The following is a 17399-nucleotide window of genomic DNA, read 5'->3' on the forward strand; positions in this document are numbered from 1 at the left end:
TGAAATTACTATTGATGGAAAACGATTGAATTGCAGAAATTAACAGATACAGAGGAGGGTACAAAATTAAAAATGGAATATCATATCATATTGATAACATTAATTTTATCCCTGAATATTTTTTCTCTCACTTTTGAATGCAAGCCACCTTCTTAAATGATACAGTCGCTGCAAATTCACAGTGTTTCCATCAAAGTTCATTTCTTAAGATTGGAGACAGATGATTTTTCACCTCTAAAATAAAATGCGCCATCGGAGTAAGATTAGGCATTGCAATCATGCCGCTTTTATCTCTCGCAACCATTATACATGTGATTGTTTCTCTTTGGTTTTGTTGGAAGAAGATAAACATAGTAATTTGATGTCACCATAAATAATAATTTTCATGAGAATTGAGAATATTGTAAAAAAAAGGGGTTTGTAATTTTAAATAATCAGAGTACCCACATAATATGTAATTGGCTTATTGTTTTTCAAATCAACCCTAATGTGTACATAGTATACTATACTATTGGTTGCCCTTTCTTTTTAACGGATTATTCGTTTAATTAATTTTTGATGTTTATAATTCGAGGAATACTTATACTTGAGTTAAATTATATTTCAACAAATAATTGCTGAAAACAAATGAATTGATTTAAAAAAAATTGTAACAATATGTATTTAATAGAATCTGTTTATAAGAGCAGACTAATGGCATTGATGCATACAACACTCATTACTTTAGGAAATGAGTATCTTCTGCATATTATTACATAATGCGCTGTCCACCCGTGAACTCTAATTACCGCATTTAAATATGTAATCAATAATTTAAATGCACACAATATGGGCAAAATCATGTGCTATCGTGTTCATTTATGTTCAAGTTTAAAAAATCGGAAATACAAATACGGACATTCAAAATATTTTGCTAGCGGGGAAGTCTTTAAAGAAAAAACACTGTGAACGACAAATTAGTTGGTACATATTAAATAACATTACGTTCAACTCTCCGTAGAAAATATATTCCGGAATTATGAAAAATAATATGTGAATGATGTGAGGCCCCAAATACATTATTTAATTTACATATACTAAACAAATATGATCCCATAAACATTTAATACAAATTTATCTAGAAACCGAATTACATACAGCCGAACTTGGTTATTACGAGGAAGATTGGACCGACTGAATTTGCTCGTTATAAGCATTACTCGTTTTATCGATATATAACATTTTTCGCGCCACGTTCTATTTAAACATAGAACATAAAAAATTTGAAACCATCGTAAACATCCCCAAAACAAGCATGGCATTCATAAACTACAAAAGAAGTTGTTTATTGTAATGAGGTATGAGCCGCCGGCGCTGGTAGGTACCTACTGACTTCACAAAGCTTGGATGTTTTACATGCAATTTCAACCATATGCGTGGACACTTTTTTAATGTTGTCAGCGAAAACAACATTTAGGTACTTAGATACTTAACTAGTGTCATAAACGTAATCCGATCCCGGCAGCATCGGTCGAGTTAACTGCCCGGTTGGGTTTTATTACTTAGGGTCGAAATTGTTGTTTTTAAATAATCGACACATTAACAGTTTTGCTTGGTATACCCGAGAAGTAGCTCGTTATATAAGTGATTAAATGTATGAAGAAAATCATAAACTAAAATGTCAACTAATGTTTCCTCATTACATCTGAGATCTCACTATTTCCATGATCGTAATAACCAAGTTCGACTGTATTTACGATTGCCAATGGTAGTTGCCGCATTATAAAAAAAATCTACGATTGAAACTGCAAAGATAATAGAAATTGTCAAAATTGTAAAAATTGCCAAAACACCAGGTTCCGCACATCGCAAACAACAGAAGAATGTAAGAAACAATCAAAAAATGTAAATATATATAAGTTAATATATATATATATGTATATATGACACTATAGTACAAGGCAAATATTCAACAATAGAGGTCAATATTGAGTTGAATACCTAATAATTCATTTTTTTGTAATATTTTAAATACGGTAGTTGTCAATGAAAATTGATATAACAAAATAACGGAATCAGATTCAAGTATTAAAAGAAAACATATTGCCAAAATAACTGATGCCATTCATTTTAATTTCTATTATTGTTGTTTATTATTATTAATCTAAATATATTATGTATTTTGTTAACAAGCAAAGAAAGCAAAAATAATACTGAAAGAGCAATGCCTAAAGATAATATGATGATCATATTATATTGAGTTACTGTTTTTAAATTAACAGGTTTTTACAAAGAAAATAATAATAAGAAAACCTAATAGTATTATGTAATACTCAAATAAAATGAAAAATTATTATGTTGAGCTGTGTTTAAGAATTTATGATGTGTTGTAAATACTGTCCTAAAAATATAAAACAGAACAAAAATGAACACAAGCAAAACCGTTATATTTCCAGTTTGCACTAAGAGGAACATAACCATTCAGTAATGTGAGTAATGGTACCATTTATCGATACCTTAAGTTCAATACGGAAATAATTCAAAAATTAAGATGATGGCATTAGCATTAAGTTTTCATTTAAATTTAAAAACCTTGATTTTGAGAGGAAATGTGATTATTTGATTTTGCCTAATAGAATTATGTATTTAGGAATGATCAATGATATTTTATAGTTCAATTAGGAATCGACACAGATATTCCGGTATAGAATTGAAATAATGATTAATCTCAGAAAGGGTTATTCAATCGTATCGTTATATCAGTACAAAAATGATAAATTTATGAATAAGTAACAAGTATACTCATATAATAATAGTACTTATTTGAAAGTCAAAAAATTGTGCAGCAGGCATTATTATGATCAGAACATTAAAATTATAATGTATGAATGTAACGTATTTTGGCAAAGGGTATATTTTGGTAGAGAATAACAGAATAACATTCCAAACATTTGTTATATCCATTCATTTCCGATTAGTACTTTATTAAATTCAGTCTATCACGACGTAGGGCAACACGGTCAGGGGATCCCCGTTATAAGAAGTCCTAACGACGGGCTGCTGCCACTCCCGGAAGGCGTCGCTCTTCGAAATCCAGCGAGGGCAGCCGCCTCCTAAACATTTTCTATCCTGACTCGCGTCAAAGGCACCGCCGACCGCGGCTCTCACGCCGCCCGCATCTGAGCTATCACAATTCGCGTCGTCATCGACGTGCTCTGCCAGAAACGACAGCCGGTCCCTGCGTTTTCGTTTCAAGACGTCCAGCGACGACTCGCTCAGGTCTTTTAAGTCTGTCACGGTCGCATCGGATATACTCTGATACGTTAGGCTATTGTTAACATTATCACTTAAACTATCAGATTGTCTATTCGTACGGTCTTTAGTCCTAAACACACATGACAGGTCGCCTCTGTTCGTATCACTGGCTTCACTGTCGAAATACCCGACGGATGCATTGAGTGCGGCGAGACTCAAGGGCAGAAGCGTCACACTGTCGCTGTACGTGAACTGCCTCGGCCTCTTGAAGGTTTTCGGCGCTACGCTTTCGACGAGTTCAGGCATTGGATAGAGGTCACCGTCGACTAACGATTCCCTACTCTCTTCGACATCCTTAAGGATGTCCGTCTTGAATGGGTCGTGAGAGGAGCGAGAGACGACATCGTCGATCGAATCGTCGCAGTCTTCGTCCTCTTCTCCCGGTTTGCTGAATGAGGGATCGTTGTTGTTGGTCGCGGCATCGTTTGCAGTCTCGTCAAAACTGATCGTCACGACGTTAGCTTCCTGAGAATTATTGTCTTTAATATCACTAACATTAATTTCAACGTTCATAGCACTTAAACTGGAGCCAGGCCTGTCGAGATTTTCACTGAAGGGCGAGTCGGCGATAGTTTGATAGTGGTCAGTCTTCAAGCGGGCGTCCTCCAAATCCAAAAACCAGCTCTGCGAGTCGGCCGCCGCCTCCGCCGGCTCGTATTTGTCCAGATTGCTCCTCGCCAGGTTTTTCAAGCATCCGTCCAGACTGTAGTCCAGAAACCTATACTTAGGAACCACACTATGGAACAAGTCACGGGAGCAGTCGTAGTACGGCCTAAGTCCCCACTCATCCGTTTGGCACGCCAAGGGAGGCCATTTGTTGGCATCTGGTTCCTTCTGGTTGAGGGTCCCGTTCACCCCAGGAACGAAACTATTATGCACCACTAAAATTTGCGAATCAGTCACATCTGAGGGTCTCCGGTGATAGGCCTGCGCCGCTTTACAATATGGATCAATTTTCTCTTCGTAGGTAGGCACGATGGGAACTACAATGTTCGAATCTTCATCAGCTGCCACAACGGAATCTTTAGCCACGTCATCATAGTCCATCTCGAAGATCGACTTTTTAGGCGGGGCCGGTAACTTATCCTCTGCGACGGGAGTGTTATATATGACGCTGCAGGTGCACACAGGAGCGAAGTCATCTGTTCCAAAAGCGGCGGTTCTGTCTACCGGCGGTAGCTTAGCCAGGATGACTTCTAGCGGTTCAAACTTAACGGGCTCATCGGATTCTTCCACAGCGGTTTCGGTTTTGATGATCCCCTCTTTGTTATCCGCGGGCGCATCCACAGTCTTCGAGCTGGAGTTGGAATCGTTCAATTCGATGATAGCACTCACTATCTGAGCGTCCTTCTTACCCAGCTTCTTGCTGTCATAGGCCGTGAGGAAGTCTTCTCTGGGCACTTTCGGTTCCTTCTCTGCGGCGACGGGCATTCCCGATTTTCTTGCTTGGATTTCTTCCAACAGCTCCTTGGTGGTTTTCACCTTTTTACCGCTGGTGGGAATTTTGTTTTTGATAAAAGCCGAGTAATCGTCCATCATGCTGTCGTTGCTGGGTTTTTTGCAGCCGTTCTTCCTGGACGTCCTCGGCTTCTGCGGCTCCGGCTTGGGCGATCGACTTCTCCCGTCAACAGCAAATGCCGAGACAGGCGGGGCAGGCGAAGAGACCTTCAGAGCGATTCCGTTCCGTAGGCTTCCAGCAGCGGACAAAGCGGGTGACGTGGACGCTGAGCTGATGGGCAGAAATGGCGATCCCACCGATGATGCCGCCGGCGGATCCAAGCTGTGGTCCACGGTCCGGTTCTCCGATTTAGTATGATTTCTATTGCAGCGATAGATGAGAAAAGGAAATTTATTAGTCCAGTTACAAAGAATTAAGATGAGCTAGATATACTCTGGGGACAATTATTTTATATAAAGTAGCCTCTTTCTATAAAAATGCGAAAAGTTCACATTATTTATGAATAGGTATGATTATTTTTTAACATAACTTAACAATGATATTTCACAAGTCGTGTTTCAAAATTCTCACAAGGACCTTAAATTGACTTTAAAATGTTTATGTTTATTGGCATTCACCGGTAATAATGAAACAACTAATATATTTCTTAATTTGATTCAAACCTTCTTTTCTTGGCCTTCCTTCCACCGGGTTCCCGACGAGGTCTTTTGGTTCCTTTTCTCGACACTTCATTTTCCACAGGAAGAACAGTCTCGAGGCTTCCGTTCAAAGGAGATCGAGGCCTTTTCGATGCTAAAAAAATATTATTGAAACATTTTACTCCTTCACATCGTTGACTTCAAAGGGTGAACCATCCCACGCGGTTTTTTTTTTATTCTTAAATCCTATGACGATGTTTGATATATCTAAGCCAGGTTATCACTTAATAATATGTATAACAATTTGCTCGGTGAAGCAGACAAGCGCTAATATGAGATGAACCGCCAAAGAGTCAATACCCTTCTACACATAATACAGGCGGACCTCGACTTTCGAACGTTTGACTTTCGCACAATTCGCTATTTCGCACATTTAAAAAAAATCGTTTTTTTAAAACGTGGCGCTGTGGGGTAAAAATATCCCCCTCTCGCTCGCTCACAAGCAAGTGCATTTCTTGCATCAATTGCGTTCTGCTCACACCCGTAACTTTGCTTGTGAGTTAGGTAGGATAGGTTTAGTGAGTGAGAAACGGAAAAACTGCAGTGTTGATACGAACAAAAAAAAATCAAGGACTCATGAACTTCACACGATCGAGGCAAAGATGGTAATTATTAGACGTTCTGAAAGCGCTGAATCTTATGCATCAATTGGACGTTCGTATGATACAAACAGGTCTACGATATGTTGTGATAATTGTGGAAATATATCTTTAAAGATTGTTTCCAAAAGACACGGCATAGTTATGGATGAAATGGAAAAATCTTTGTCATCATGGATCGATGACCAACATCAAAAAGATGTCCCTCTGAGTATTTCAATTATACAGTCGAAGGCTCGTAGTTTGCACAAAGATTGGAAGGCTAGATTAAAAGAAGATTCTAACACGATTTTTCAAGCAAGTAACGGTTGGTTTAACAATTTTAAAATGAGGTTTTCTTTTCATAATATTAAATTCACTGGAGAATCGGCTGATGCGGATAAAGATGCTGCAAAAGAATTAATTTCCTCATTATCCAAAATTATTGAAGATGGAGAATATTCCTCCAGCCAAATATTTAATGTAAATGAGACAGGTTTATTTTGGAAAAAAATGCCTAGTCGTACATTCTTATCTAAGGAAGAATCAGTTGCCCCTGGGCATAAACCTTCTAAAAACCGATTGACATTGCTTCTTGGTGGAAACTAAGCTTGTGATTTAAAATTGATGCCAATGTTAATCTATCAACCAGAAAATCCCAGAGCATTGAAAGGGAAAGATAAAGAATTGCTTCCAGTCATTTGGTAATCAAATAAAAAAAGCCTGGGTTACTGCGTTAATTAATATTTAAAGATTGGTTCACTTTACATTTCAAGCCAGTAGTTAAGCAATATTGTAAAGTTAATAATTTACCATTTAAAATAAGAAAAAGAAGAGTGACAAACAGTTAACTCTTGATAACTTTTTAAGTGAAACACCCGCAAACCCCACTTAAACATGTCTCTTAAACACCTCTTAAACATCTTATATTTACTTGATAAATAAATATTTTAAAATACACACAATTAATTTTTTTTTTACTTCCCTCTACTTTCGAACATTTAACATTCGCACACACTTTCAGGAACCAATTATGTGCGAAAGTCGAGGTCCTCCTGTATAATATTGATCTACATATTATATGATAATACTAAAAGTAAGAATTGTTACAGCCAGACACGGTCAGGCATCATCGTTGATTTACCAGATCACTGCCAGAGACGAGATATCTCATTTAATAATGTATGGCTGCCACGCCAAACGAGATGTCTCGCATATCTCGTTAGTACCTAAATATTCTAATTAAATAATTTTAAGATAGGACACATACTGACATCTCTCCAAATCTATCCTAAATTCATTTTTTTCAAGAAAAACTTTTTTTTAGGATCCAACTAATAATAATTGGTGAGTTAGTCAGTACTTTTTTTTTAATGTGAGTAATTAAAAGAACAATGAATTCTCACAACTTTTTTCAAGCATGACTATCTAACACGTATGGTAACTAAGGGAAATGGAAAAGCGGATGCTCTCAACAAAAAAACCTGACCAATCAGGCATGCCATATTAATGAACCCCTAAATGCTTAGACTGGAATGAGTCCGTTAATTAAATGCCCTAAATTTAATCAGAAAGTGGAGCTGCGACTTACAAATGACCTTGAGAAAGTCGAGGGTCTCAAACATGCCCTGGCATTGGGGAAGACGGAAGAACGCAGTAAGATATAAAAAAAAAATATAAAAAATTGTAAAATGCAACTTTTCAGTGATGTCGTATAACGAAACTATTTATGTAAAACACATCCGCCACTAGTTGATATTCATAACTTAGCAAACCCATGTACAAATATTCATTGCCAAATACATGAATGGCAAACGAAAATATTGAGAGGAAGCAATTCATTTATTGCCGTGACAGAAAATATTACATTCTTCATTTACGATACTTATACTAGAAGTGTCAATATAACAAAAAAACGGTCACATCAAGCTTGTCTGATTTGATTTTGCATGTCAGTGTTTCTGTGTCTTTTGTCAGTAACAAACAGTCGTCATACAAATAAATAAAAATACAAGAAGCTAACTAAAACTTGTAAATAGGCGCGTACTGACTGAGCGAGCAACCTCGGGCGTTTGCTTCGCGAAAATCACTGCGCAATAACAAAATTAACATCACGCGAGGCAGCCGCGCACAGCACCTTTGAGCATCAATAAGCCGAGAACGATTGGATCGGGTCACGGCAATGCTCGGGCGAGGCGGTGCGTGCGTTTGCCTCGGGCAAGTCACTTACTGACTGACTGAGCATTTTGCCTCACGAGGCTTTTACGTATATTATCTATGGCGAAGCTGCCTCGCTCAGACAGTATCCACCTAATGGATCAAAATAAAACAATCATAATTTATGTAAAATGAATTTAAACTGGAGATTTTTTCGATTACATATTGTTCCAACGATAGTTTAATGAATTTACAAACCTTTCCCTGAACAGGCAGCAGGGTTGAGACCGGCGATTCTGTCCGCTTCCAGTCTCGGGGGATCGACCCTTGTATCATCGGCACTGTCGTCCACAAAGATGACGTCTTGCGAATCCGAATCGTAAGCATCCTTGACCATGGTCACGACTTGATTAGTCGCCATAATATCGGGCGGAATCCGAAGGGCCGGCGAGAGATTCCTCAAGGCAGCGGCTGCGGTTTGCGGAAGGCTTTTGGCTGCCGGAGAGGAACTCTTCGAGGCGGGAGATATTTTGAGGTTGGGAGAGATATTTTTTAGATTAGGGGAAATATTTCTTGGACTCTGGGATAAGTGCCGCAGACCGGGGGACAGGTTTCGCAGGGCAGGGGATATGTTTTGAAGAGCCGGAGAGGTGAGAGGTTGCCTCCGCTGATGCTGCTGCTGATGTTGCTGCTGATGCTGATGCTGCGGCTGAAGCGGCTTCATAGGCCCAGTAGAGGGAGTGAGCGATCCTGAGGGGAGAAATTATTTCATCGAGGGTTAGCTTTCTTCTATTCGATAACCTAATATAACCTGCATTTAATTAAATTTTATTATTTGTTACTCCTTATTGAAGCCCACGATGGTCGAGCGGCTTATAATGTCATGGCTCCCAGTTTCGAATCCTGGGTCTGGCAAATACACATATTGTTTTTTCAATTTGTGTTTGGAGTCAGAATGTGGATCTAATAGGTTGAGCATGTCACTATGATCCATTTCTCAAAAATTATCCAATTGGGATCGGACGTGGTCGAAAGAAAGAATTTGTATATCATTCATTACCCTGTTTCTGTGAGAAACCGATTCCCTGGACAGGCACTTGGGGACTGCACAGCCTCGGAGTGACCTGGACAAATAAATACATAGTGAAGTTTTATTCTTTCATTCTTTCAGTCATTAAATGTTTAAAATAAATATAAAGGATAATAAAGCTTCAAAATTATATAAATAGATTATCTACAACGTTTAAGGTATGTCCAGGATCATGCTTTGAAAATAGAACAAAAGCTTCGTTTTGACCTACGCTGAGCATGTCCCCCCTTAAGTTTCTACCACATAACTAATAATTTTATTATAATGATCATATTTTGGATTTTCTTTTAAGTTTGAAATCATATCTCAGCTTTGTCATAATACGCAGATGTCACATCATGGGTTGGGGAATAATATGAATTTGGGTATTACCCAAAATTTATTTGTATTATGTTTGTATATTACGATATTACCATTCTCCCCTCAGACTTCAAATTAAACAAAAACGAGCTGATTGCTGGGATCCAAGTGATGTGTGTACCAAGTTTTCCTCCAGCTTCATAAGTGTAGAAAATCCTTGTTCATAAAGGTAGGTTGTTTCAAAATGTAGCAGCAGTCGTTTCCATATCCATAATTTAAAAACATTATGATTTTATTTTTTTAATTTAAAATATGTATAATAAAACCTTTATTTGTGATTTTTTAAGCATTCATTACTCCCAAAGTTTCTCAATCACCTCAATGGGGTAATTTATCGCTGTTTGTTGACCCTGCGTTAGATAGTTACAGATATTATAGAAAGAATATAAAGATTTTAAACTTACAGCAGGAGTGACCGCCGGACTGATTCCTGGCTGAGCGAGAGGTGACTGTCTTGAAGCGGAATCTACCTTTCCACCTGTGGTTAAAATAAACATCTGTTATTTTAGATTTCTAGCCATACCGATACTTATTACATGTTTGCGAGATAGATAAACGCTCGTAAAATTAAAATGTATTATAATAAAAATACTATTTAAATATATTACGGTGACATGTATGGTTAACGAACCTGCCCTGTCTGGTATAATTAGGTCCCGCCATCTCTTGACCAAGAGTTTGGCACGGCGGGCGAGCGCCACGTCTCCGGTCTTCCTTCTCAGCTCGTTCACATGCTTGCCCAATCGGGTGGTCTGCAATTCAAAGCAAATATAGAATCACATTCCTACTCGTGATTTTACCCAAAAGGGAATCAAAAATATTGTTAGGCACCAGAAGACACGCGTTGCATGATAATCCCCCTGTCATCTCACTCAGAAAGTGAAAATACTCCATTGAGCAGGTCATGCCTCAAGGATGGAAGAAACCCAACCACCAAAAAGGCCCCTCTTCAAGAGACCAGAAGGGAAAAAGAGGGTCCTAAGACCCAGACTGTGTAGAAAGAGAGACAGGATTACTGAGGTCAAGTGGTGGAAGAAGCTTGCCACAGACAGAGGGGAGTGGAGACCCACATTGGGTTGCAGAGCCGACGATGACCAATAAATGAAATTGGAATCAACCCCCAAAATAACACTACAAAGTACACTCGCTATGACTGTGGTGGGTGGAAAGGGTATAGGACAAAGCCTTACCCAGGCAAAATCACTTTGCATACACTATTAAAATATACTATAATCTTAGACTATAGATACATCTAGACGCCACCCGTTGCATTGCTAAATGAAGCCGCGTGCCTTGCGTTTGGTTTGTGGGCGAGCGAACGCAATCGCCTATAAATGTTCGAGACCATAGACCATTTCGCTAGTGCTCGCCCAAAATGCTCGCACTAGACGCTCAGAATTAAAATATAATTTTCTATTTTTTTACGTTATATAGTATTTTTAAGCGGTCACAATGCAACCATTAGGTAAAGATATCCATAATTTAAGTTATTTTAAAGAAACACTAGGTCACTGATATTAAAATATATAATAAAATACAAATAAATTATCACGAACATGTATCAACTTACCTATGAAACGTAATACCATCTTCTTGCTTATCAGTACGGCTACCACATTTTAAGACAACACACAGAACCATCTTTTCTACTTAATTAACTAAAAATATTTACCATTGACTTTATGTTTAACACAAAAAATATCAATTTTAGCAGAGCTCGCAAGTTATCGACGCTATGTGAAGCGTTTCGCCCCGATTTGATGGCGATAGTTTTGGAAACTAGCTCACAGATATGTAGACCTTTTATCTTACTCTAGCGCGTGTCGCAGAGATTGTAAGGGTGCCGAATACTTTCTCACTCGCACTCATACATCGTTTTTGTTCAGGCCTTGACTATAATATACTGTTTGAGACTTTCATGATTGTTTGTTATTGTAATAGATCTTTGGGTTTCGGGCTTGTTGCAGATAATGTATTGAAGTATAGAGTAATAAAGGGTGATCGTGTACGGTCTCATTTGCGACAACCAGAGATATCATATCAGATATTGGGATTTGATGAACTGTGGAAAAAATATACTTCAATACAATCTCTTGAGAATAGCCTCTGCAATGACCCCAAAACGTTGAGGAAAGAAGGAGGAAGAATACACAGTGATAACCCAAAAATAATGTACTACACATTTACCAGACACATAATTAAGATAATCGTCAGCCAGGGTCTATACGCCACTGGATAACTTTCCTTAGCTCCTTACACTATTCTCGGTTTCTAATCCTTCACTGCTACATAAGTTCATCGATCCAGCGAGTTTTAGGGCGGTCCTGTAATTGCTTAGTGTCCCTAGGGTACCTACCGCTCTATGACTCTCACTGCTGTCCACTCAGTGAGCAACATGTCCGTCACATTGCCATTATATCAATTTGGCATTATCTATTACATTGCATACTCTTGCCTGCTTCCTTATCGTTTGGTTTCTTTTGTGGTCTTATTGCATTATGCCCAACATGCCCCTTTCCATGCCACGCTGCGCTACTTTCAGTTTTATGATTTCTCTTATATGAAGGATCCATGTTTCACAAACTCTGAGGTGGAAGAATAAAATTAACAATACAATGCATTTCCACGATGAATTAACAGTTAACACAATTAAATAAATCAAGGTTTTATCATGACATTCTAACATAACTGAATTAGACAGTCGTATAATGCAAAACGTCCTGAGAAATAAATCAATATTTAAATGCTGTGATCACATATCCATGAAAAACATGGACCCTTAATGTAAGAGATCCAAAAAGTAAGAGTAGCACAGGTGGCATGTTAAGGTACACATTGTGCACAATACGGATGACTTCACAAAAGAAACCCATGAGTGATGTGCGACTGATGAATCAGTGGTCAAATGTAAATAATAAAAGTTAATATCAGCCATAAAAAGTCCACACCATAACTACTGGATAAATGCGATTATACAGTGGTACTCAAGGGGTACAGATCACGAGACAACCCTTATACATGCTAGTTCAATGAATTAATGAAGTCGGAAATACTTTGCAGAAAAAAATTAAGGACTGAAAGAAACCAGGGAAGGGCTTCAACCAGTATTCTATTGATCACAGCTGATGCTATCAAATAACTGTTGAAAATTTTGATTACTTCATCAAATCTTTCGTTTATTGTCATTGTAATATGTAGGCTTCACATCATGACCCCACAACGGGGGGGGCTGACAGGGCTCTAGCCTTGGGGCCAGGGCTTATGGGGGGGGCGACGTGGCAGGTGGACCAGTTAAGTGAGATAAACACACCACAAATTTGCTCTAATAATAAAAAAAGTTAACTGCGTCGCGAATTTCATTCTACAATTACATTTAGTGTATTTCCTGACTAATGACTATTTATCCAATATGGCAAAGAGTCGCATGTTACTTGGCTATCACAAAAGGGGGTCACGATCAGTGCCAACAATTCAAGCAGATTTATTTAAGATTACCAAAAATCGCTATAATACACAGAATATCCTTTATTTAATATCGGCGGAGTTCCGCGGAATACCATTTGAGAAACACTACTGTAGAAGATTACAATGCTCTTAACCTTAGTGATAGGTTTGGGGGCCCGCCAAACATCATGGCCTGGGGGCCCGCTTCAGGATGTGGGGGCCATGCTTCAGATACACCAACTCCAATCAAAGCACGATTTCTATATTCTGGCCAACAAATCACCATAGATAGCTAAGGAACCAAAAATCCTCGTCAACCCAATATATAGTCAGACTGTACACATGCCTTTGCCCTCTTCACTCTCAGTTCATCGTAGCTGTATCAGCTGACAATATTATTCGGTAAATTTTCTAAATACCTAGTCTTTTTGTCAATATGTTTTTGGGCCATTCAATGAATTGCAGTAACCGAACAACGGCACACATCTGGTCTACATGAATGAATTGGATTCTATTTCACAGAACACAATGATTCTCTATGGTAAGTAGGAAAGTATACATTCCTATGTACATAAAGATAAATTATAATAAAAACCAACATATCTATATCTGCAAAGGATTGCTTTGCTACTAATACAGATAGGTATAAAAACAATAATATTTACAACAATTATTTGTTTATCTCACCTCCAACAATTCTTTTGTGATATGAATATTTTCCAATACTGATATGACCTCACTAATGGCACGCATATCGACAACCTGGAAATAAAAAAAAAACAAATGTTAATTAACTAAAAGAAACATGCAATTATTTGTGGCTCAATTGAACACGGCAGTTGCAGTCGCATCTCTGCATACAGTGGTTACCGTACAACTATTTCTGAGTATGGTTACAAGCGTTTGCTGAGCTGCAGGAACCTATCGGAACCAGTTACGTCAGCATTTTATCGTTAATTACACCTCAGTACGTGGCACGTGTAGGGCAAGCCTTGGTTATTGAAAAAGGACTTTGGAGATTGTTTACTGCTAATAAAATACCAAAGTAGAAATTATCCCCAAAGCCCACACGTTGGAATATGCTTTTGGAATCAAGACTTTGGTTAAAAAAAAAACGATTTTCAAAATATGTTCCGAAGTCATGAATGAAATATCTCGAACGCAAAGAATCGCAGCAGGCTTACAATTTTATATAAAACGCAAATAGAAGAATGGAAATTATTTCTATTTGAAATACTATATTTGTACAGAAATTTTTGAATATTTCGTATTTCTCCAAAGCGTTTTGCTAGCAGATTGCATACGAATGTTTCTTATCATCATTGGATCAATAATTTCATATGGATTATAGATGTCTGCAGTTTCTCTCACTGTATTCTTAATTATCATAGATGAAAGAATAAATCGATTAGCACTAATTATGTCAATTATATTATGTATAACAAATCGTAATGAAATTAAGTTTTACAAGTCAAGGTTTTACACTATTTAAGACTATAGATATAAATGACTAGCGGATCATTGAATACACGTTGTAATGCTCAAGTCAAACCAATACAACTATCATTGACCATGTGGAATCTAAACGCTTGATTCATTCTTATAATGTAACATCATGCTGCTCTGTACAACTCGGTATCTCGGTTTCATGAGTGATTTCTTTCTTGAAAGCAGTTTTGTGTGTTTATTTATTTTCATGGCTATGAGAGAATGTGAAACCATTTTCTCTATAATTACAGGTTTGGAGTCATTTTACTATTGAATTAAAAAATAAATTAAACATGGCCACTTGTCATTCAATGATGCAAAAATGCCGATTTAGTGTTACCGGACACTTTACTTTACAGTTGCAGATACTTATACCTCATTGCAAAACAGATGAAAAATAAAACATGTAAAGAGATATAATATTATTCATATTGTATTTAATACAGATCTGTTTCATTGTTTATGAAATCACATTGAACCTGAAAATAGTTTTCCGTGATATAACATGTGGCATCGTAAAATTGAATTACTTACGTAGTATTCTACTACAATTTATGTCTGTTATAGATTATGCATATCGTGGAGAAGAAACAAATTTTCTGACCTAAAATGCGATTGAAACACATCATGAAGTAAGTTATCGATACATTTGAACTACTTAAATAAGTCAATTTATAATCTTAATTTGATTATTGTTAACTATCGGTAACCGAGTTACTATAATATGCCTGCGAAGGAAATTATAATAAATACCTTTTTCTGCGGCGCATTGGCTTTTCGATTCAATAATTTTAATATAAAATTTGAAATTTTCATACATTTTGATGCATCATTATCACAAACTAAGACTATATTAGGTAATATTAGGTTAGGTTTGGTTTGGTCTAAAAAGAAAGTTATAAAATCTCATGACGGCATCTGCGGCACATTTACCAAGCAACTCCATTCTCATTTAACAAATTAAATATCAATCTCTTTGTGCTAAGATAAGAATATGTGGCAATCAAAAATCACAAACAGACCACACCCCTGACCAGGAGGGTAATTCAAAGTGTCTTTTGAAGCATGTGTGATCGCTCGTGTAATGTATTGCACCATATATATTGAGTTCTTCACCACATGAAATGTGCATAGGAAACAAACTTTTAACCCATGCCTGAGAATCTACATTTTGGGACATTTTAAAATTTGGAGCAATGCCAGAGGGGTCACTTATATAAAACCGATGTACAAATAGCCACTCATTTGTTCTATAACAGTCACATAGGAAATTCTTAGGGGTTGTTGGAAACATGCAATGGATTTAGATAATCCATCTCAAATGTCACACGAAGTTGTCGGCCGTACACTTGATTATGATTCGAACTGAATATAAAGATGATCACGAATAAAACGAGCAATATACAATTTGACGTATCCACTCCGCAGGCAGTTGGCAAAAAGTCTTCAGAAGTAACGTAAGGTCATTTGATATAAAAGAAACTTTCACACAAGTAATAAATGTTTATCAAACCTCGAGCGCGATGATTAGCTGACAGATTCATTATAAATATAGAGATATGATAGTGTGGTTTTCCCTTCCGCATGGGCCTCTAGGGCCAACGTCTATTGCGTTGACAAGGCCCCCCCTAACGTCAGTTTGCAGCGGCGATTGTGGCGTAAGGGCATTACATCTCCTCGGAAGTGCGCTTATTACATGTCAGAATCGTTCCGAAAGACACTCAAAATATCCTCATTTCTTGTGGAGTCATCTCCCCTCTGCGTATCGCAACAGTGCGAACAAAAATACAAATATACCAGCTATGTATGTAGATAGGTTCGACGAAGTGATGGGCTGTTTTGGATAAAACGCATTTTTCTCATAAAGAGCTTTAAAAAGCCGTAAACTTACATTGTAATTACTGTCCAGAGCTTTAAGAAGGCGTTTTGTTAAATCATTAGCGGTGTTACTCATTTATATACCAAAATATTCAACTAAATAAGACAAACGTGTAATGTTCAGGCGTAATGGCTGACCCAAAAACTACGTATGGCCCAGACAGGGCACTCCAGCCGAATAATTCAGCTGATATCAAACCGATGCGTCTCTCGTTCGGCTTCTTTCGTGTATTACTTCGTAAATAACGTTAGTTTCACCAATATGACGCCAGGTGTAATACTAAATATATTAATTTATCAATAACTGGGCAATTTAAAATTGTAATTTAATTTTTTTACCTTTAATAAAAATATTGTCTACCTATTGACAATAAAATAAGATCTTAATTTATCAAAATATTTAGTAAAATATAATCAGAGTGGCGCTGTTAAGTAGCGGCAGTTTTATGTACCTAAATGAAACTGTATATATTTATAGAGTTTCCAATCTTTTCAAGTTGTCATTTAAAATATGTGAGCTAGTATTTACATCTAGCGGCAAAATTAGAAAGAAATATCGCCATCGCACTTTTACTGTGTTTGTTTCAGTCACACACATTTTCGCATACTGTGGACAGTCACCCGTCGTTTATTATTTTGAAACGTCAATTTTATAGTAAACGTAAGTCTGAGCATGTCAAGAAGGTATTGCGGTTCCACTCAGTGCAGCCAACCGTACTATAATTATAGTACTTGTACTATAATTATGGTCCGCGTACTATGTACGATATAAAACAGGTATAGTACATCCAAAATACTATAATTTTAAATATGTAAAAGTACTAAAATTTCGATATTTTCGTTCGATAAATGGCAGAGCGTTGGAGCGGACCCTTTTTTGAGTTGCTCCGCTCCGGGACCTAATACTTACTCCGGCTCCGCTCCGGGTAAAATTTTTTAACAAGTATTATAAT

General features: G+C 37.3%; 1 protein-coding gene across 2 annotated transcripts; it reads right to left on the bottom strand.

Annotated features, from left to right (window-relative positions):
- Window positions 1–1998: 1998 nt before the first annotated feature.
- Window positions 1999–16651, bottom strand: MED26 (mediator complex subunit 26). 2 transcript variants are annotated; one of them, XM_085954292.1, is made up of 8 exons: window positions 16460–16651; window positions 13768–13842; window positions 10268–10388; window positions 10041–10114; window positions 9247–9310; window positions 8445–8936; window positions 5416–5545; window positions 1999–5113 (listed from the first exon to the last, which is right to left on the bottom strand). In XM_085954292.1, the coding sequence occupies exons 1-8, from the start codon at window positions 16520–16522 to the stop codon at window positions 2971–2973; spliced, it is 3162 nt and encodes a 1053-aa protein (XP_085810418.1). In that variant the 5' UTR covers window positions 16523–16651; the 3' UTR covers window positions 1999–2970. The 2 variants fall into 2 exon arrangements, with proteins under 2 accessions (XP_085810418.1, XP_085810419.1); XM_085954293.1 differs by lacking the exon at window positions 16460–16651 and adding an exon at window positions 16082–16190 and having other exon boundaries at window positions 2005–5113.
- Between the last annotated feature and the right edge of the window lie 748 nt (window positions 16652–17399).

Source organism: Rhyacophila brunnea, unplaced genomic scaffold, assembly GCF_057557595.1.
Source record: "Rhyacophila brunnea isolate RB1 unplaced genomic scaffold, BYU_Rbru_1.0 scaffold_4, whole genome shotgun sequence".
NCBI classification, from domain to species: Eukaryota; Metazoa; Arthropoda; class Insecta; order Trichoptera; family Rhyacophilidae; genus Rhyacophila; species Rhyacophila brunnea.

Coding starts and splice junctions, on each gene's coding strand:
- MED26 (XM_085954292.1), bottom strand. CDS start 16,522: ATGAGTAACACCGCTAATGATTTAACAAAACGCCTTCTTAAAGCTCTG. Junction 13,843..16,459: donor CTCTGGACAGTAATTACAAT/GTAAGTTTACGG, acceptor TTTTATTTCCAG/GTTGTCGATATGCGTGCCAT. Junction 9,311..10,040: donor GTCCGGCGGTCACTCCTGCT/GTAAGTTTAAAA, acceptor TTATTTGTCCAG/GTCACTCCGAGGCTGTGCAG.